Source organism: Myotis daubentonii, chromosome 2, assembly GCF_963259705.1.
Source record: "Myotis daubentonii chromosome 2, mMyoDau2.1, whole genome shotgun sequence".
In the NCBI taxonomy this organism is placed as follows: Eukaryota; Metazoa; Chordata; class Mammalia; order Chiroptera; family Vespertilionidae; genus Myotis; species Myotis daubentonii.
The window spans coordinates 210255857-210279332 of NC_081841.1; the positions used below are offsets into that span (position 1 = coordinate 210255857).

The window sequence follows — 23476 nt, forward strand, 5'->3', positions numbered from 1 at the left end:
CGGGACTTGTTTCCTGCATTCTGAATCCCAGATGAGGATGCATTTTCACATCCTATGTTTGCTGAACGTGTGCTGGGTCCATAATGAGGTCCTACGAAGCTGTGTTCCTCTGCTGTGCTATGGAGAAGTGGCCTTTGTGGCTACTTTAGGACTATACCCACCATTACCATCACTTACTGCACCGTCTGGGGCAGGGAGAATCTACATTTTAAAATCTCATAAATGTCAGAAACATTAGAATAAAGGTTTCAAAAATAGTACCAGCGTGTAGAGATAAAAGCATATAAAACAATGTCAAATTTTATTGCGTAGTAATTAAAAATAGACAAAGGAGCCCTGGCTCAGTGGCTCAGCTGGCTGGAGCGTCATCCTGTGCATCAAGCGGTTGCAGGTTCGACCCCGGGTCAGGGCACATGTGGGAGGCAACCAATTAATGTTTCTCTCTCAACCTTCCACTCTCTAAAAAAATCAATAAAAACATATCCTCGGGTAAAGATTAAAAACAAAACAAAAGAAAGCAGCAGGTAGAGCCTAATTTAATTTTTTTTAATTGGTATTTCTTTTAACATTTTAACAGCATTTATTATTTTTTCTGATTATATATCTCATACATGTACATAAAAATATTAGAAATATAAATGCCAACTGATAAGTGTAGAAGAAATAATGAAATCAGAAAATCATCATTTGGCAACCGTTACAGAAATACTTGATTCAGACCAGGAATGTCAGTGGATGCTAACATTAGTGGATAATTCTGAGGACAAACATGATACATTACATATCAAATATTTCTAAAGATAGCAAAATATTACTCTACTAGAGGCCCGGTGCACAAAAATTTGTGCACTCGGGGGGGTGGGAGGGGGCCTCTCAGCCCGGCCTGTGCCCTCTCGCAGTCTGGGACCCCTCGGGAGATAATGACCTGCTGGCTTAGGCCTGCTCCCGGGTGGCAGAGGGCAGGCCTAATCCCTAGGTGCAGCTCTTGGTCGGGCTCAGAATAGGGCTGATTGAGGAGTTGGGGTGCCGCCCCCTGTCATGCACAGAGCAGGGCGGATTGGGAGGTTGCGATGCCACCCTCAGTCATGCTCAGGGTAGGGCCAATTGGGGGGTTGGGGCACCGCCCCCTGTCACACTCAAGGCAGGGTCGATGGGGAGGTTGCGGCGCCACCCCCTGTCACGCACAGAGCAGGGCCAATCAGGGGGTTGGGGCATTGCCCCCTGTCACGCACAGAGCAGGGCCAATCAGGGGTTTGGGGCGCCACCCTCTATCACCCACAGAGCAGGGCCGATCAGGGGGTTGGGGCGCCGCCACTCTCACACTCAGGACAGCGCTGATGGGCAGGTTATGGCTCTACCCCGTCACACACAGAGCAGGGCCCGTGGGGGGGAGGGGGTTGGGGCGCTGCACCCTGTCACACACAGAGCCGCAGGGCAATCAGGGGGTTGGGGAGCTCCCCCCTATCGGGCACAGAGCAGGGCCGATCAGGGGGTTGGGGCGCCTTCCCCTGTCAGGAACAGAGCAGGGCTGATAGGGAGGTTGTGGCCCCGTCCCCTGTCACACACAGAGCCGCAGGGCGATCAGGGGGTTTGGGCGCTGCCCCCTGTCATGCTGATCCTGGTGCTGGGAGGCATATTACCCTTTTACTATATAGGATAGAGGCCTGGTGCATGGGTGGGGCCAGCTGGTTTTCCCTGAAGGGTGTCCTGGGTCAGGGTGGGGGTCCCCACTGGGGTGCCTGGCCAGCCTGGATGAGGGGATGATGGCTGTTTGCAGCTGGTCACACACCCTTCAGGGTGGGGGTCCCCACTGGGGTGCCTGGCCAGTCTGGGTGAGGGGCTGAGGGCTGTTTTCAGGCTGGGACTGAAGCTCCCAACTGCTCCTTTTTTTTCTTTCTTTTTTTTTATTCTGGGCCAGCTTTAGCTCTGGCTCCAGCTCTGAGGCCTTTGCTGCTGAAAGAAGGTATCTGGTTTGTTTAGGTCTATAATCGAAATTCTGTATCAACTCCAGCTCTGATATCCCAGCTCACTGAAAGCAGGTTTCTGGAGTTTTTGTTTAGCTTCTATATTTGTTACATAGTTGCTTAGAGTTGTAGCTCAGAGGCCAGCAAGGCAGGCGGGGAAAGTTGGAGTCCTCCATCACTGAAGCAAGCAAGCCTCATGTTAGTTTCAAGCTGCCTGGCTGCCGGCCGCCATCTTGGCTGGCAGTTAATTTGCATATCTTGCTGATTAGCCAATGGGAAGGGTAGCGGTCATACGCCAATTACCATGTTTCTCTTTTATTAGATAGGATAAGACATTTGCTAATTAAAAAGGAAAAATAGCAACTTTATAGTGGAGAAAACTGGCAAACACCTCCTTAACCAAATAATTAGACTTAAAGTCACCAGGAATGAGGCACATTGAAATCATGTGATTCTTTTTTTTTTTCCATATTTTTTTTCATTCAATATTATTTTACATTAGTTGCAGGTATATAGCCCAGTAGTTAGATAATTACATAATTTACAAAGCGATCTCCCTAATGATTCAAGTACCCACCTGATACCACACACAGTTATTACAATATTGTGGACTATATTGTCTATGTTGAACTTTACATCCTCATGACTTCCAACTTGTACTTTTTAATCCGTTCACATTTTTTCACCCAACCCTCTAACCACCACCCTTGTCTGGCAACCGTCAGTCTGTTTTCTGTATCTATGAGCCTGTTTCTGTTTGGTTCATTTTTGTTCATTAGATTCCACATATGAGTGAAATCATATAGTGTTTGTCTTTTTCTGTCTGACTTATTTTACTTAGCAAAATATCCCCTATACCCATCCATACTGTCGCAAATGGTAATATTTCATTATTTTTTAGGGCTGAGTAATAATCTATTGTATACGTATGTGCCACAGCTTTTTTATCCACTTGTCTATTGATGGGCACTTGGGTTGCTTCTATATCTTGGCTATTGTAAATAATGCTGCGATGAACACAGGGCTGTATGTATCTTTAGAGATCACTCTAAATTCACACTTTCACTTTTGAGTCTCCATAACTGAATAACCTTTGAAAAAGGACACTGTCCAAACACTTAGCTCCCAGAGGAATTTTGGCAGTAACGCTTTGCTCTTCCTGCGACACTATCATTTGAGAGGGTAAACAGCACATCGTCCTTTCTCTTCCTACCCAAGAAAAAAAAATCCATGCAAAAATACTTGGAAAGTTTTATGGTTCTCTCTTCCCATAAACGTTAACCTTTTAGGCCATCTCCCTTGTTAACCATTCAAACCACTGGCATGTTTACCACCACGTACTCACTGAGCCAGAGGGAAAGTCTGGAGATTCAGTCACTCACCACCTGGTTTCCAAGCTTAATTTCCCTGTCACCAACCCACATGGGATTTTTTTTATTTGTATTTTACCATTTCCAAATAATCTTTGATACCCAATTCTAAGCATCCAATTCTATGCTGATTTCAACACTTACCATCACAAATGTCTTTATCAATGTTGATCTTTGTACCTCACATTTCTAGAAAAAGGTTAGATGTGAGCCTTGTTTACTGATATCTTATAAATTTGAAACAGCCAGAAGCTGTTCCCTGGGCTAACCCATCCCGACTCTACCGCAGTGCTGACAGATGTCACCTTGGAATCCTGTAGAAACATGCTATTTTCTCCCCTGATCTATGTCAAGTCCCTCTACAGTGAGCCATCTGTTCGTTCTTCCTGTGCCCAGAAAACATTGGCAGTGTTGGGTCAAATCCACACAGAGCCTTCCCACCTACTGTCAGGTTTCTGTCCCTTTCCTATCCTTCTTTCCAATTCTCTCCTTCCCCCAAACCTACAGACTTGGTTTTTCCAAAAGTTGACAGGGAGCTCATGTAAGTGATAATACTGAAGAGGCTACTACTATAAAATTCAATACAACTTCTTAAAGGATGGATGGGGAATAAGTTCATAAATGTAAAACAACACAACCGAAGTTTCACAGAGCATATTTTATAGATTTCTATACAAAATGGGAACTGGGTTTCAATGAGCATTTCAGCCTTTGCTAAATCAAAATCCAAGAAAGGAAATAAATGATGTTATTAGTCTTAAACATGTATTACAACAATCTGGATTTTAGTCTTACTTTCTTTAATTAAATTTTTTGGGGTGACATTGGTTAATAGGATCACGTATGTTTCAGGTGCAGATTTCTATGATACAATCTGTACATTGCACTGTGTGCCCACCTAGTCTTAATTCTCTTGAAACATTTCTCAAATATATTCAGCAGCAAATAAAACACCTATTTAGATTTGGAACGTTGAACTGAGTTTACATACTGAATATAAATTCATATGGTCCTAAATTCACACTTTGCATTTCTAGGCTTTAAGCACAAAGATCTTTAGTTTCCAAAGAACTCAATAAAAGGATTTCTCACTACAGCACAAGACACAGTTCTCCTGAGGAACAATCCCGTGTCGCTTGGCTCTCTGTCACACAGAACAGGAGGTGTTCCCCTGAAAACAAGCTCACTGCCACTCTTCGGGTTCAGCATTGTTATACTGATCACTGGATCCAGCCCAGATCTATCAGCAACTTTGTTAACACGTGAGAGTCAAAACCCACATTTCAAGGACATTTCTGATCCAGATCCAGACACAGACATGTTTACACTTATCTGTAACATACATACATATATAGATACACACAAACACACACACTCTAAGATCATCTATTGTACACACTTCCCACCTTCCCTCTTCCCCACTTTACTAATGGGGGACAAACTGTGCTGAGCTGCACATACTTTTATGGCCAACACTGACACATCTGACCCTCAATTCTCTCCACACTCTCCTTTAAGCTGGCCCACTGTTAATAAACTTCAACTTGAAGGAGGCACTTCACTAGGAGGCATGGTGCCATGTAAGTATTTCTCCTGCCCTCTGGCAGTCCTACCCCGCAGCCAGTTGGTATCCGGGTGACATCTAAATTGTCTCTTCTCTAGTGTTATTATATCCAAATCATACATCCTTCAGCACCAAAAGTTCCAATGTAATACGAGAAGCATAATGGTTTCAATGAATGGTGGAATCCTATATAATAAAAGGCTAATATGCAAATCGACTGAACGATGGAATGACCGGTTGCTATGACGTGCACTAACCACCAGGGGGCAGACACTCAATGCAGGAGCTGCCCCCTAGTGGTCAGTGCTCTCCCACAGGGGTCAGAAGCCAAGCTCAGGGCTGGCAAGAGCAGCGGCGGTGGTGGCGGGAGCCTCTCCCACCTCCAAGGCAGCACTAAGGATGTCTAACTGTCACGGGGAGCAGGCCTAAGCTGGCATTCAGACAGCCCCTAAGGGCTCCCAGACTGTGAGAGGGCACAGGGACTGAGGGACCCCCTCGCCCCGAGTGCACAAATCTCATGCACCAGGCCTCTAATCTATAAGAAGTGAGTTCCGGTCCTGACTTGGCCATTACCTGGCTGCCCTTTCTATGTCTAATGAGTGGGACTGAATATCAGGTGTGGAAACATCAGTCCTTAAGCTGTCATGGGCCCCCACTAACTGGTCATGGTGCTCAATCCCACTGAGACCAAACCCCTCCTCAGAATTCTCCTAAACACGGTGCTCCAGGGGCCCCGGCCATGACCACATAATGACAGCTGGTCTGTAGGATCCCTATGTGAAAGTCCACTGTGCTCCCCTAGCATGCAGCTTAAAATGGCCCCTGTCCTGTTCCCATCCTTGGTCTTAGCTGTATCAATTATGCCAGGATAATAGATTCTCTGAAATCCTTAGTATTCATTTCCTCAAGGTCAAAATGTAGTTCAAGTGAAAAGGGAGAGGGGGAAGGAAGGGAGGGAAGAAGGAAGAGGGGCAAGGAGAGAGGGAGAGAGATGGCGGAGCTAAGGAGACAATGAAGAGAGATTCTCGGAGAAGCCCAGGCAGAGCAGTGGCTTTCCTGTGTGAGATGGGGGCTTCTCACGGCTCCAGACTTGTATTTGCGAACTACATTTCAGGCTCCGTTTAGCATCTAGCCAACATCAGTATGGGTTTTTGCTTGTTAAAGTATGTGTACACACACAGAGCCAACATTCTGTTCGTTTCTTGAATTTTGGGGGGGAATCCGCTTAACACGCCCCACTGCGCCAGATCATCTGCTCACCTGGCTCGAAATCAAATCACTACTGAAGGCTAAGCTTTCAGATTCCAAAAGCAAAATCACTCCACTCTGTGACAGCAAGAATGTCTCAGATATACCCTGGAAAATCGTTAAAAGAACAAAAAACGAAATTAACAGCAGTCTGGATAATAGTATTTTCTTATTTAATAGTCCATTTCGACACACATTAAGTATTAAGCATACCTGTAATATAGGACCAGAATACACACACACACACACACACACACACAGCCTGTCAGCCCTTCCTGCCCCTTGGCAGACATCACTAGTCAAACACAGACTTGTGCTCTGAACCTGGAAGCAGCCTGAAAAACTGTCAACACTGTTTCTTCAGCTGATTCTTTCCAACTGACCAGGGCTGGCCGTGAGCCACCTCCCACTTGTCGCCCTGCAATGAGGAAGAGACTGAGGGCAAACCAGACCCCTCCTCCTCTCTGCCAGCTTCCTCGCTTCAGCACCTGCAAGCACCTCCTTCCAAAAGAGTAGACACTCTCAGCCAGACATCCCCTGAGGGCCCCCGGACTGCGAGAGGGCGCAGAGCCTGAGGGGCATATTGCAATGAAGAAAATGCCGGTGCCTGGCCCTCCCCTCCCGCTCACCAGGTGAGAACACTGAGGCTCAGAGAGGGGAAGGCTGTCCAGCCTCACATCAGTTCACAGGAGAGCTAAGAGGAGCCTGAGTTGAATTAAGCTTTTCTACGCATCAGACCGCCTGGGCCGGGGCTGGCCATGCAGGTGAAGGAAAAGGTTCCATTTCTTTAGTCAGCCTCCTCCTGTTCTCCTCTTTCCAAGAGAGTGAAAATAGCTTTGGTGTGCGTCTCTTATGTTTCCTCTCACCATCTGTCTCTCAAAAATTAACATGTCTTTTGTGGCCAAAATGGAAGGAGAGAGAAGCCCTGGGACTTCATATTGGCCAATGTGGTGAAATCAGACCCTCCAAAGACTCCCTTCTGCTTTGGCACCGTGGTCCCCAAACCTTTCCCTCTGTCAAGACCTGCAGAGATCGTTTATTTTTATTCAGTGATCTCAAAAACTGGACGTTAGCCCGGCCGGCGTGGCTCAGTGGTTGAGTGTCTACCTATGAACCAGGGCACATGCCTGGGTTGTGGGCTCAATCCTCACTAGGGGGCGTGCAAGAGGCAGCCAATCAGTGATTCTCTGTCATCATTGATGTTTCTATCTCTCTCTTCCTCTCCCTTCCTCTCTGAAATCAACAAAAAAATATATATTTTTTTTAAAAAAAACTGGACTTCAGCTATCTGGTTCAGGAAGAGTTTAAGGTGTTTAATCTCTATAAATGAGCACATCTGACCTAGAAGCTACCCGCAATGTTTTATGCTAATATCCAAAAGAAAACTGTATATCATAACTTTAATTTTTTCTATGCTTAAAAGAACATTTAAAAAAAACAACCCTGCTAAAACCCTCAAGTAACAGAGATTTACTATCTTAGATATCTTGACACAGTCACTTTAAAACTTGGCAATGCTATTTCCATAGGATCTCAACGTAGCCAGAACCAGGGGCTAATTTTACAACAGCACTGTGGTCTCAGGAGTTCTTAAATGATGCCACTGACATTGTCACATCACAAAGAAATGAGCAGACAAAGCCAAGGAAGTGTTCTTTAAAGGGGTTCCAATACTCCACCCAATACGAACCGAACACTGGCCAGTAGATGACTTCCCAACATGACCCATCACCATCAGAATAGGAAAATCTCAGCTCAAAATGATTTATGTTTTAAGGTAATCTTCAAAAAGTACACAGCTTTAATATTTTTAAAATATAATGAGTAACATAAAGATGTGTTTTCATTTTAATTGTACAAAAATATTTTTATACTCATACAACTATCAGCTACACACACAAAATCCGCTAGCTATTTAACTGGAAAGGAGACCATCAGATAACCTTTGAAAATGAAGTAATTCCGTGTGCCAAGAACATCGACGGTGCTGCTGATTTATATGGAGTTCGGAAACACACACAATATACAATAAAATCGGTTCTGGACGGAATCAATGACAACTTAAAATATGTCCGAGAAACACTGCAACTAAGATACAAGTTACAAAAATAGCAAGAGGTGCTAGATCGATGTACTGAATAAAACTGAGAGCATGCTTACAAAGAGAAGAATCAAACCAGAAATCACCGACGTACTTCTGTGCCCAGTGAGCGAGGCTAACAAAGGAGCCACACAAAGGCTGTAGGATCCCAGCACCAGCAGTGTCAGTAGAGTCGCATCGTAGTGCCTCCCTGAGCCGGCCGGCGGGGTGAGTGTCGAATTGATAAAGATGTTGGAAGAGATATCCGTTTCTGTGCAACTGCGAAATCCTCCTGGTACAGTCATTTAAATGGGTCAGAGCAAGCTCAGGCAGGAAAAGCTGCAGCCATGTTCGCTCCCATATCCGTCATGCCTGCTCTTAGTGAACTGGAATTGAGGGGGCGGTATCTGTGAGCTCCAGGGCACTGCACAGAACAGATCAGACCAGCCAGCAAATCCCACTGAGAAAGAGACTCAGTGATCTGGACGCTTACTCTGCAGCAGGGACACATCGCCGCTCGGCAGGCTCGGTGGGTGGAGGAAAAAGCCCTTTGTTACAAGACAAAAAGGAGAGGACAAAAGCATTGTACAGCCTCCTCAGGAGTGTCAGACTCCACGGAACCGGTGGCCATGTCAACATGGCTGTCAATGGGAAAGGCTGGGTGGTGACACGACAGAGCGTCCGCCTCCAGTGTCACAGATTCCGGCGTCGCGGGGTCCCCCGGGAGCACGCTGCTGATGCTGATTGTTAACATTCGCATTGCACACAGAGGAAGTGGCAGCGCAATGGCCTTGACATAACACACGTGCGAATCACCTTTCCAAATGCCTGATTCTCTGCTCCGTGCGAGCCCCTCTGATTTCATGCTACAACGTCAAGTCCAGACAATAAGCAGAGAGGAATCCCGTTCCAGTGTAAGTAACATGTTCCGGCGTTCCTAGAGTTCTGGTATCCCGCTCCTTCCTAACACCAGACGAGCTACTGCTGCTAAGCGAGCTCTCGGAAATGCGCTCATTAATTCAATGCCACATCCTCCACAAGCGCGTCCTCAGTTCTGTTCACATGCTGGCTGAGTGCCCCTGGCCCGGTGACAACCTCTCCGAGCCTGAATTACCTTATATATATAATCAATTACAATAGAAATTATTTGAGAGAAAAAAAATGAAATAGTGTATGGTAACCCTGTAATATGCTCCTCTACCCATGACTCTGCTTTGTCCCTGACCCCTCACCAGAAAGAAGAAACTGATCCCTCCTTAAAGAACTCCCCTTCCCGCCCCCCCACAACCATACATCTTGCTTCATCTGCTATTCTAGTTATCCATGTACATATCTTCCTTCTTCTCATCTCCTTTTAGAGAAGCGCCATTCTTTTATAACCTGTACCTCTCATTGCATCTGTCATGATGCCTGCGCACAGCCAGGCACTCCTAAATTGTTCAAATTAACTAACTTTGTGAGAAAATTTAAACGAGCAAAGAAGTACCAAGACCAAACACACCTTTTGAATGAAAGGGAGCACTCAATTAATTCACCCTTTTTATACACAGCAAGCAGAGTTCACATTAGCCACATTAAACATATCCTCCTGAATTTAAATTACGTAAAAGTAGGCTTGACATTCTCATATACTAGTCATATTGCACTGAATCCAGCATCCAAAGATTCTAAAGCACACCTCCACAAAATGTGGTCTTTTACAAAATAAATGGAGCTGAGGTTTTCTTTTTCCTGGTTCCCAGCTGGGTTCCAATAGCCCCCTAGCTTGCTTTCTTTCTTTAAACAAACCAAAAAACACTATCACTTCAAATGACACACTTTAGAATCCCTATTATAAAAAATTCCAGGTCCCATTAACACCAATATTTCAATGGTTCATAGCACATCCATCAAAAGACAATGTTGTTGAAAGAATATTTTCCCTGCCAAACTTTCAGAGCAAAAAAGAGGGGGAAAATTGGGAGAGGAAGAAGCAGCAAGCATATGTTCTCGTAAATCACAGAGCCAAAAAGCCTAATGATGATTTGCAGGGCACTGGTTTTTCATATAACGACTGTTTCAACAACCCCCAAAGGATGACTGACATATGACCGACTCACAATTGCTGCTGTAAGCGTTCAGGTCACTGTGGGTGCTGGCGATGGAGGAGGGGCTGCCTGTCCGCCGGAGCGCAGAGCTTTTCAAGGACGCGTTGGATTTAGGAAGCGGTCGAGGCAAATTCACCCAAGACGGCTGTGCAGTTTTCAAAGATGTAGGTTTTCCTTGAGGGGTAAGAAAAAAAGAAAAAAGTTTCTACTGCTACTCATTTTGAAAGTTTTAAGCTTATAAACGCAACCTCCTGCACTAATAACTGACTGACAACGTAAAATGACTATTCCTAATCATGTAACTTTAGGTGAAGTCTTCACCTAGACTTATGTATTGCTGATTTATTAGAAGCAGACGAGCAGAGATGATGGTGAGGCAAGCAGGCTGGCTGTAAGCAGGGAACCTCATGTACTTAACTCATGTGTTCTGTGACACAGTGGTAGATCAGAAAGAGCCATGTGAGATAGAAGCTTTTGGCAAAGTTAAAATCAAAGAATAAACAAATTGATATGGCTCTCCCCATGCTGTTAACTGAAAAATAAACAAGTGAGCCCATTCACGCACGAGGCTTCCATATTTTTTTAAAAAAAAGAACACGAAAAATTTAGAACAACCAAACAGAAAGGGGAAAATAAATGCATCTGATGAAGAAAAAAAACCTTCACTTAAAAAATACCTAATGTCTAACACCAGGTGGTGCTATATTACCAGCAGTATTCTTTTTTCCTCTTAACTTTTCACCTTTACTCCTGATTTGCCAACTTAAATGATCTCCACTCAAACTTCTGTTTCTTGCAGCAAACTGTTTCCATTTATCAACAAAATATATATTCCTCACATTCTCTGACATCTTTGAAATCACATTGTCTCACAGTGGCTGTCTGAATGTGGGCATTTCCCAAGTACAAGCTTTCGCTCACGGCTTTCTTCCTACCCTTCTCTCTTGCAGAGTCTATTTTATTCACTTTACTCTAACCCTGCCCTGTAAGAATGCACCCCAAATTCGCACTTGCAGCCCTAACCTCCTCCTGAACCCCAATGCCTCTCCCATTTCCAATTCCTTGCTGAATGATTCCATTTGGGCAGATAACCTCCTACCTACTTATGCTCATTTAAGTCTAGTTCTTTCTTCCCCGGCCTCAAAACATTGGAATCATCTCCCCTCCCTCCCCCAGATTACCATATAATCTAGCACCAAGTCTCTCAATGCTAAAAGCATCACATCCTGAAGAATGCCAAGAAAATGAAAAGACCTTAGAGCGGTGGTTCTCAACCTTCTGGCCCTTTAAATACAGTTCCTCATGTTGTGACCCAACCATAAAATTATTTTCGTTGCTACTTCTTAACTGTAATGTTGCTACTGTTATGAATCGTAATGTAAATATCTGATATGCAGGATGATCTTAGGCGACCCCTGTGAAAGGGTCGTTCGACCGCTAAAGGGGTCGCAACCCACAGGTTGAGAACCGCTGCCTTAGAGCAAAATGATAGTCACATATTACTGATGGTGCCAACAGAGAGAAAAGAACTTCATCCTAAAAGTAACGCTCACTGCTTTGTCCCTGTGCTTTCACCTGCCAAAATCTCATCTTAATGGAGGAAAAGGAGCTGACTCTCCTTAGGTCTGGCGTTTGAAGTCGCCTAAATTAAAGTTCTCCCTGCCTCCAGCCTCACCCCTGCACTATTCTCTGTACGGGCAACCAACCTACTCTTCTCTCGACACCAGGATTTTACTATTCTAATTCACTAGGAACATCCTTTCTTTTCAAAACAGTCTTCTTCCTCTCCATCCAAGTCCTACAATCCTTACTAACCCGATATTTTGCCTAAACAACTGTATTAGGCACCATACGTCCTGTCCTCCTATCCTTCCCAAGCCCATCACATGGACCTCCTGAACATAAGAACTATGGTCATGACCCAATTTAAAAAGCTCCATTTCCCCATTAGCTACGGGATATTATTTTCAATCCTCCCAATGAATATTTCATTTTAGAGGCTGAATCAGGTTGATTCCTACCAACTTCGTCCCCCTTAGGCTTGGCCGTGCCTCCACCCTCATTTCTACCTCCCTGGGCCACTCTACTCTTCTGCTTCAGACCATCTTTGTGAACGAAACGGCCTCCTTTCCATCTAGTCCTCTCTCTTGTCTGCTGAATACAAAGCCAAGAGACGGTGCTTTTAAATCCTTGGCAGTCCCACCCCAGATCTGTGAATCACCATCTCCATTTTAACAAGATCCCCAGGCGATTCAAATACACATGAAGTATGAGAAGCACTGGGAAGAATCAGGACCTCTCTGTGTGTGCAGTGGGCCACACCTCCCTTTATGTTGCTTCTATCACAGCATCTATTTATTATGTCTCTGGACTAGTTTCCCTGAGAATGGGAAGAGCATCTTACTCCATTCTGTCCCTCAGGGCCCAGCAAAATGGATAGCATAGCGTGAGACTTAATATATGTTTGTTGAATTAATTTTTTTTTTCAGGCCAAGAGTTAGGTATGGGAAGTAGGGAGAGGTGCGTAAAGGGGACAAACTTTCAGTTATTGATTGAGTAATGTCTGAGGTGCTAATGTAAAACATGGTGACTAAGGCTGATAACACCTAAGGTTGATAATTGAAATTTGCTATAGGTAAGAGCTGGAAACAGCCCAAGTGCACATCAGTAGATGAGTATACCAAAAAAGCTACGGTACATTTACACCATGGAATACTATGCAGCTGCAAAAAAAAAAAAAAAAAAAAAAAAAAGGATCTCTTACCTTTTAAGACAGCATGGAGGGACCTGGAGAGTATTATGCTAAGCAAGATAACCCAGTAAGAGAAAGAAAAGTATCAAATGATCTCACTCATATGTGGAACCGAATGAACAAAATAAACAATGAACAAAATAGATCCAGAGACATAGAAGCAGAGAACTGTCAAATCTCAGAAGGAAGGTTGGATGGGGGAGAGATTAACCAGGGAACTTATATGCATACTAGAGGCCTGGTGCACGACATTCGTGCACTGGGGGTGGGGATGGGGGTGTCCCTCAGCCCAGCCTGCGCCCTCTTAGTCCGGGAATTCCCAGGGGATGTCCGACTGCCAGCTTAGGCCTGCTCCCCCCCAAGGGGTCCTTAGCAGTGCCCCAGAGGCAGGTGACTCCCGCCACTGCCGCTGCACTCGCTGTGCCAGCCAGCCGTGAGCCTGGCTTCTGGCTGAGTGACTCTCCCCATGTGGGAGTGCACTGACCACCAGGGAGCAGCTCCTGCGTTGAGCATCTGCCCCCTGGTGGTCAGTGTGCATCATAGCTACCGGTCGTTCTGTCATTCGGTCAATTTGCATATTAGGGTTTTATTATATAGGATATGCACAGTCCATGTAACACAGGCAATTGTGCAGTGAAGGCCTGGGAGGGATGAGTGTGGGGTGGAGGGGGTCAATGGGGAAAATAAGGAGGAGACATCTGCAATACTTTCCACAATAAAGATAAGTTTTAAAAAACTGCTAAGAGAGCAGAACTTCAATGTTCACACACACACACACACACACACACACACACACACACAACATAAATATATGAGGTGGATGTGTTAATTAATTTGATGGTGGGAACCCTTCCATAATGTATACATACATACAATCACTACAATGTACACTTTACATATCTTACAACTTTGTCAATTATACCTAAATCAGGCATTTATAATTATAAATATAGAATTATAATGGTGATAGTAATAAAACTATTAAAATTTCCTTTAAAGGCAAGAGTAAATAAATTTTAGTAATCTCATCATCTACATTGAAGCATTAAACACTTAACCAAATTTATTTGTCCTTTGTTAAGAGACTACAGCCTATTAGCTAAATAAAAGGAGACATTTTTCTTTACATTCCTTATGATGATTAGCAAGTAATAGATATTCAAATGTCCATTTGATTTTTAAATTTACAGCTAGCCACAAGTTTTACTTGATTTTGGAGGTATAGAAAAACAGGTTTTCAGAATATAAATTCATCAAATCGCTGCCCTTTAAGCAAAATCATTCTGATGAGTCATATCATCGAAACCAATGAACAAGGTTGGGCAAGCTAAATATGAAAACTCCTGGGACGCAGCCACATGCAATCAAGACTCAACAAGTTTAGAAAAATCAACTTATTTTTCACAGCATTGTTCCCAAAGGATTGAGGTTCACATACATTCCTCAGTGTGCCCTGGAGTTACTGCAGACCTGTATCCTGATTCCAAACACAGCCTGGCACCAGAAGCAAGCGTACTCCCCAGTTATCATTCCTCTGACCTGCCCTAGCCCCCTTTTAAAAGATGCTTGAGACAAAACAAAGAAACGAAGAAAGCATAAAATGGATAAATACTTAATGTAAAGTAGACTCTATAATTATTTTTATTCCTACACATCTGTAAGCTTTATGTATTCTTTAATTCTTTTAATTTTACTAAGAAAAAGAAACAAATTGAAGAAACCAGCACCTAAAATTGATGTTTTTCTATGGCTATGATGGAAAATTCTTTATGATACCATAATGATGTGTTTCCTGGGACTAGAAATTAAAGCTAAAGAATAAACTTCTAAATGGTCCTCCTTTGTTCTGACACTTACAAATGACTCATTCTCTAGGGGAAAGCTCCCAGGGCCTGCACAGGTTCGCACTGGAATCGCTCAGCTACGTCTGGCCTCCTCCATTCTTTAAGGAAAGGCCTGGGAAAGAAGGTGGGTCCCACACTCCTCACAAAACACACTAACCTGAGAGGTTTCCAAAGCCACAGAAACACCTACCAGTCAAAGCAAGTTCTCATCTCTGCACTCACAGCGAGACAAGAAGGAAGTCAGCATGAGTACGTTTTTCACGAGGCCATTCGGCACTAAAAAGAATGGCTGGCTGCTTTTTACATTTGATAAAATTCATGAGTTCTAATTAAAAAAAAATTGACTACTATATTACCTATGTTAGAAGACACAGATCATCTTAATAAAAATCTGGACAATGGATTCATATATGGAGTTGTGTTACACAGGTATTACTTGCTTACATAGTATGGTAACTGTATGTAATGGCAAAGCACGAATGTATAGGGAGGATGCTAGGAACGCCTGACATCTTACTATAGAAATCACTACCAAATGTTTTCCACAAAAATTACATACTAGAGAATACACTATCGCATCACATTAAAATATTTTGTTCTGTGACTTGCATTGCTTAGTAGGAGCACAGGTATCTTGGGGAAGAAAAAGAAAATGGGCTGGAGAGGAGGACAGTTTGCAGTAGGCATTCAATCGTTAAAGATGGCATCACTTCCAGGCTAAAAACTTCAGACCTTAATGGCTGGCGGTGGGGACTGGAGGGAAGATGGAGAGGCAGGGGCACTGCAGCTTTCTTAGCATTTGCTTCTGAACTTGGTCACGTGATAGCATTGTGCAGAACTGACTGCAGGGAAGCATGTGAAATCAAGGAGACAACTTAGGAGGCCAATGCTCTGCCAGGGCTTGGGCCATGCAAATTTTAACTAGACAGCGAAAAGGAGACTGCTGAGGTCAGTACTATATGAACGACCTATTAAAAAATACATATGTGTATATGTATATGTATATGTATATATTAAAATATAAATTATTGTATTGTTATGTAAAACAATGAATAGTAATAAGGAAAGCAAGTAGCAGGGCCATTAACTACTAAAGTCAGAACCAGAAAATGCCAAATAAACAAACAAAAGTAGTTAAAAAATCAACAACAAAAAAAGAGAGAATCTGTTTATAGCTATAATGAAAATTAGCTTCTTTAAACACAACTCTATAGAGAAAGTGACCTTGGGTGTAATTATCTACAGTAACTAGAAATTATTATTATAAACTAGAGGCCTGGTGTACGGATTCGTGCACCGGTGGGGTCCCTCATCCTGGTCTGCGGGGATCAGGCCAAAACCAGCAGTCTGACATCCCCCGAGGGGTCCCAGAGTGCAAGAGGGCACTCTGCAAAGTTGCTATTGGGCAGCTCCTGTGTTGAGCATCTGCCCCCTGGTGGTCAGTGTGCATCATAGCTACTGGCCTGTAAGCCGGTCAGTTGTCGGCCGTTGCTTAGGCTTTTATATATATAGATTAAACCAGGGGTCCTCAAACTTTTTAAACAGGGGACCAGTTCACTGTCCCTCAGACCACTGGAGGGCCAGACTATAGTTTTTTAAAAGACTATGAACAAATTCCTATGCACACTGCACATATCTTATTTTGAAGTAAAAAAACAAAACAGGAACAAATACAATATTTGTATTTGCATGTGGCCCGCGGGCCGTAGTTTGAGGACCCCTGGATTAAACTAAGCCTACCCAAAGGGATAAAAAAATAACAATAATATATGGGATAAATAATTTATACCGACTCAGAACTGTGGCTACAAGTTTACTCTCAAGCCAAAAGGAACAAATTCTCTTATTAACACTAATGTATATGTTAAAAATTTATCTTCAGTGGTAGAGCATTGTCAAAAAACTGTTTAAATAAACCTGATATTATGCTTACAAAATAAATACTATACAATAGTTTTCCAATATACCAGAAAAAAATTAGAAAAGATCCTATTTCTATAAATAAATCATCAAAAAGTGCTAGTATTATGAGAAATTACAAAACTGAGGAGCATAAAAGATTTGTGTTAGTGAAAATACATGTTAATTCTTCCCTGAATTAAGATATTAATTGAATGCCATTCCAATCTAAATTTACATGTGATTGCTTTTAAAGGAGGAATTGGGCAAAAAATTTTTTCAAAAAAAGAATCATTTGATAAAAATTGCACATGAAAATCTTCATAAATTACCCAGAGAAAGGTATATCTTAGAACATTTTAAAAAACAACATTTGGTCCTTTTACAAAAGCTCCCTTTTTCTGTAAAAGCATTTCTTATTTATAGATTAGACGTAATGAGAATTTTTTAAGACAATTTTAATTAGTCTACAATAAGTTAAGGATGGCCAAAAATTTCTGGAACATAAAAGTAATGGCAAGGACTACAACTCAACAATTAAACAATCTGATTTTAAGAATGGGCCAAAGACTTGAATGGGCCTTTCTCCAAAGGTATACAATGGCCAACAAGCAGGTGAAAAGATGTTCAATGTCATTAGTCATTCTTAATGAAATAGAAATCAAAACCACAAGAAGATGCCTCCTCACACCTATTAGGATGGCCAGTATAAAAACAAAACAGGAAATAACAAGTGTCGGTGAGGATTTGGAGAAATTGGAACTCTGTGCTTTGCTGGTAGAAAAGTAAAATGGTACAGTTGCTGTGGAAAATAGTAGGGTGGTTTCTCAAAAAATTAAAATAGAACTACCATATGATCCAGCAATTCCACCTCTGGGTATAGACCCAAAGTAACCGGAAGCAGGATCTTCAAGAAATATTTGTTTACCTATGTCTCATAGGATTATTCACAATGGCCAAAATGTGCAAGCAACCCAAGTGTCCACTGACAGATGGATGGAGAAGCAAAAGGTGGCACATACATACAATGAAATTTTGATCAGCCTTAAAAGGAAAGGAAATTCTGACACATGCTATAATATGGAAGAACCTTGAAGATATATGGTTAGTGAGATAAGCCAGACACAAAAGAACAAATATTGTATGATTCCTCTTATATGATGTACCTAGAGTAGTCAAATTCATAGAGCCAGAAAACAGAACTGTGGTTGTCAGGGGCTGAAAGAAAGGGAGAATGGGGAGTCGGTGTTTGATGGATAGAGTTTCAGTTGGGGAAGATGAAGTTTTGGAGATGGATAGTGGTGATGGCTGTACAACAATGTGAATGTACTTAAATACCACTGAACTGTACACTTAAAAATGGTTAAAATGGTAAATGTTATGTAATATATATCTTACCACAATAAAAAAATTTTTAAAAATTAGGTGAAAGAACTTGTGCTATTAATTATTATAGAATATAAACTAGTAAAAGTACTGGCATAAAACTATACTGACAGATTAATAAACTGGTGTATAAGTCTCAGAAATATAAAAATTCAGAGAAGGATAAGGGGGGGTATTTCAAATCAGTGAAGACATTTGTGGTATTAAGATATTTGCATTTTAAAAGGTTACAATTGGAGAAGCAGTGTGGTATAGGGATTAAAAGTCAAAAATCTAGAGCCACCGTGGTTGAGCATCAACCTATGAACCAGGAGGTCACAGTTCGATTCCTGGTCAGGGCACATGCCTGGGTTTCAGGCTCGATCCCCAGAGAGGGGTGTGGGGGTAACTATACTGGTACTTCATAGGTTCTTGTGAGAGTTAAATGAGTTCATATTTTTTAAATGCTTAAAACAGCCCCTGGTCCAAAGTAAGTAGTGTATGACTATTAACTACTAGTGCTCACTATCAACAAAACATTTGAATTGGGTTTAAAACATAAAAATTAAGCATAATAATTAAGTATAGATCAGTCTTCCTTTTCAGTAAAGATCTTGTTAAGCATAAAAACAAAGGAACTGTTAAAAGAAAAGATGCATTTGACACTATAAAAATGGGAAATTTACAAAAACACCACCACCATATGCGAAATAAAAGGGCATAGAGTAAAATACAGGACAAAGGACAACAGATGAGATCAAACCAACAAAAAAGAATCATCTGCCCCAAAATATAAGTGAGCAAAAGCTCTAACTAAGCTAAAGGGTAGATAAAAATAGTCAATACATTATACTTTTAAGTTAATCTGATTGTATCTAACATCTTTCCTGACTCCCCAACTGTCATTCCTAATCCCCATTTCCATTGCTCACATTCTATAGAAAGGTCTAAAAAGCCAAATACTTATGACCCCCACCTTTCAAGTTAGGGGTGACCATGTGATCCGACCTGTGCCAATAAGACTTCAAGCTACGAGCACTAGGGGATGAGGTGCTGAGTAAGGTCTTTCCTCCCTGATAAATGGAGCCGAGCATGTCAGGAGGGAGCTCTCGTCCTTTGCTCTCAGCCTCTGGACACGGTAGCAGGAGCACTTAACACGTGGAACTCTTAGCGACCATACTTTAACTGAAAAGTCACCGACGAAAGCAACATGCTGAAGCAGGAGGAGTGGAAGGACAGAAAGATGACATGATTGAATCACCAAGTCTGGAACTGCCTGCCTCTTGACACACACAACCTTCTGGTTTAACCCAAATTGTGCTCTTCATGAAATCTTCCCATTTGCGAGAGCCTGGATGAATCGAGAGGGTGTTATGCTTGGTGAAATAAATCAGACATGGAAAGACAAATACCATATGATTTTGTTTATATGTGGCATCTAAAGAGCAAAATAAATGGAGAAACAAAACAGACTCATGGATACAGAGAACAGACTGATGGTTGCCAGAGGGGAGGGGGGTTGGTTGCTGGGTGAAAAAAGGTGAAGGGATTAAGAAGTACAGATTGGTAGTTACAGAATAGTCAAGGGGAATGTAGTCAACAATATTGTAATAACGAAGTATGGTGCCAGGTAGGTACTGAAAATACCAAGATCACTTTGTAAAATAAAACATATAATTATCTAACCACTATGCTGTACACCTGAAACTATGAAAGTCAACTGTAATTGAACAATAAAATTTTTGAAAAGACAAATTGTGTTCTTAATGACCACATTCCCCTGTCAACAGCATTCAATGCTGTCAATTTCTTCTTTCTCCTTCGAACACACTTCCCTTACTTGGCTTCCAGAACACCACTCATGACGAACGCCCTGCCTACCTTCCTTGCTGTTCCTTCTTAGACTCCTTTGTAATTAATTCTTCCTCATTTCCCTGGCCCTTTAAAGCTTGGGAGTACTCCAGGGAGACTTTGTAGTACTCCAGGGAGGTCCCCAGGGGTGCTCTTGACACGTTCTTTCTATATTTACTCTCTTGGTGATTTCATCCAACCCAGTGGCTTTAAATAACATCTAAATGTTAATGAATCCCAAATTTATATCCCTAAGGCCGGATTTCTTCTGTGTACTTGTATATCCACTTTCTACTCTACACCTTCACTTCTATAATCTATTACTCATCTCAACTTAGTTTCTCTATAACTGAGTTCCCGATATCTACCTTCCAACATCTGTGTCTCCATCATCCACCCCCTTCTCAGTAAATGGCAACAGCATCCTCCCACTGCTCACACCAAAATGTGTGTAGTCATCTCTGACTCCTCTCCTTTGCTCTCACCCTCGAATTTCATCTTAGCAAATCTCTGTTGGCCTTACTTTCAACACTCATAACTAGAATCTGACCACCCCCCCCAACACACACACACACACCACAACCCTGGTCAAAGAAGCCACAATTTCCTACCATGATTATAGCAACACCTCCTCTCTGATTGCACTGATCCAGTCCTCACCCCAATTCAATGTCCTCTTAACACAGCTATCAGAGTGATCCGGTGAAAATGTAAGTCAATTTGGTTAAAAGCCCAAGTCCTCATGATTTTCAAAACTCTAGCTGTTCTAGCTCTCCACTGCTTATCCACCCTCATCCCCTACCTCACTTTTCCTCCCTTCATTCCCTGCTGTTCCCAGTGCACATGAGTCAAACTCCACCTCAGGGTCTTTCCTCTGAGACTGGTATCTTTTCACCCCGACACTCATATGGGTGGCTCCCTCGAGCCTTTACTCAAAAGCCACCTTTCCCTGGCCACACTAACCAACATTTCTCCCCCTTCCCTCCTCTCTTCTCCTACACACCCCAATACAGCACATTCCCTTTCTTGGTGTTAGTATTTTTCATCTCTCTTTAGAACTTCACACTATCAAACATCCTGTATACTTCATTGTGTGTACATGGTCTGTCACTCCTACCAGAATGTACCTTCAAGAAGGGCATGTTTTGATCTTATATTCACTTCTGTACCTCAGCACTCTGACCATAGGATCTGCATTTATTCAATAAATATTTGAGCACCTAGCATATTCCAATTAAAATAAGATACCAGTTTACACTTTTCCTAAAGAGGGGATATTTGACAAGGGTGTTAGAAATGTCAAAATCCGTATGTAGGTGTTGGGAAATCCTCACATGCTCAGAGCAGGAGCACAGACTTGCATGCTGCATCCAAAGGATGACTTGGTGACTCGTATCAAGAGCTTTAAAATGCTACCCCCTCTGATTCCACCAAAAGGAAGGTATTTACCTGACCTGCTTATCTACTTACTACAAAGTTCTTCCTGGTAGAGCTGTTGAATACACTGAAAAATACTGGAAACAACCCAATGTGTAAAGAAGTCCGGAGAAATAAATCATAGCACGTTCACAAGATGAAATATTATACAGCCATTTAAAATCATGTTACCAAGAATATGTAAGAATTTAAGAATTGAGGAAAACAGGTACCATACCTTTTCAATGAAAAAGATAATTCAATCAACTAATCAGGTGCCTACTGTCTATTAGATATGAGCACTCAAAAATAAAAGGAACTGTTTATCCCCATTACATATATGTAAGCATGTGTGCACGGGAATATGCAAAAGGAAAAGCATTGAATAGTCATAGATTATGATGAGACCGAGGGTGACTTTTCTTCTTCCTACTAGTCACTTAAGGTACTATACTTTTTAAATCGCCTACTGGAAAGAGGGCAGTGGAAACCTGATGAGCTATCCAAATTGACGAGCTAAATCCAAGCTACAAGAGGGGTAGAATAAGAGTCACCTTGCTTGGGGCAATGCCCCATGCTCCCTTCTTGCCATGGGCCAGCCTGAGCTCCACCTGGACCTCTTTCTTATTTATGTTGACCACCAGAACACCAAGGCACTGTGTCCTAATTGCCCACCTGCCCTCCTCCCTATTTCCACGCATCTGTACTGACTTCCTCAAACTTTATTTTCTATATTCTGAACCCTAACTGCCCCTTCATTTCTATTCCCCAGTGCACCAGCCAAGTCCTAAAAAATACCCAAATCCATATGTATCCTTCTTATTTTTATTTCTGGGGTCTCAGTGGCAAAAATTAAACAGCAGAAAGCATCAACACTAAACCAAGACTGGTGCTTACATCTGTAAGAGTGTGCCTTTATTATGGTATAGAATTGCTTATATTATAACAAGAAAGAATTTAAGCAAACTTTGGTATTGGGAATCTACTCTCTTCTGAAATCCTATAGCTTTTTTTTTTTTTTAGTATTATAGGGAAATATGTAATGAGGGACAAACTTGTCATTTCCCCTATTTACTGATAATATCTTGAGGACAGGATCCATATCTTACCCATCTCACGATTCCTCAGGGTCTGTAGTAAGACCTGCACAGTATACACCATCAAACTGTTGAGTGAATGAATTATCTCCAAGAACATAACATTTCAGTAACACCCCACATTTACATATTACAAAATGTGACTTCAATATTCCACATTCCAAGGCAATACTATGGAAGTAGAGTGCAAGAAACCGCACTCTGCATTGCCATCACCATTGGCCTAAATTCAAGAGTAAACTCAAAAGACAAAGTCACAATAGTTAGTACAAGTGAGTCACAACAAAAGCATAGCATGTCTAAAGAGGGCCGTGATTTGACAGAGAAACAAGAGCATCCCATAAAGCCAGGTTCTCATGATGCCTTCCATTGCTGGCAGCATAGCACTCACTGTCAGGACCTGCCTCTGCAAGCGTGTTCACAAGAGTCTGCTGCTTCGGGTGGAGATTAAGCAAAAATAACTTCGTTAGTCACAGGCCTGGGAACATGGGCCCTGCAACTACGGGTGCAACACACCTAAGATTTAGAAGGGCTGCGTCCTTTCTGGAGCCACCATACAAAGAAGATGAACACGGGTCTTCAGATGTTTGTTCATCGGCACATGATTTTGCCCGGTAGGGAATGAGCTCACCTGGCACTCGCCCGGAGAATTCCTAACAAAAACAAGGAAGGCACGTGAGGAGCCTCCTGGCTCATTAGAAGCCCAGGGTCACGAGCTTTGAACAATGAGGTCATTGAGATTCCAAGTGGATCATCATCTTAAGTTTATTTCCTTTTAGAAGCTTACAAAAGTAAGCAAATCCATAAAATTTACACAAATTCACTTGAAAGAATCACCTAATCTCATAAAAGCGTGTTGCAAAACACGAGAAAGAAGAACCTGCCCAGCCCATTATCCACAGCTGCTACTCTGAATCTTCACTCTTAAAACCACTGCTT

General features: G+C 42.3%; 1 protein-coding gene across 3 annotated transcripts in view; it reads right to left on the minus strand.

Annotated features, from left to right (window-relative positions):
* The window catches only part of MTUS1 (microtubule associated scaffold protein 1), a 133159-nt gene that overhangs the window by 59559 nt on the left and 50124 nt on the right, over nucleotides 1-23476 (minus strand). For 2 of the 3 annotated variants that reach the window (XM_059685572.1, XM_059685573.1), the window contains one exon: nucleotides 10326-10487. In XM_059685572.1, coding sequence (XP_059541555.1) covers nucleotides 10326-10487 — 162 coding nt within the window. Of the gene's footprint in view, nucleotides 1-8341; nucleotides 9268-10325; nucleotides 10488-23476 lie in introns of those variants that run through there. The other variant, XM_059685575.1, reaches the window with a different exon arrangement.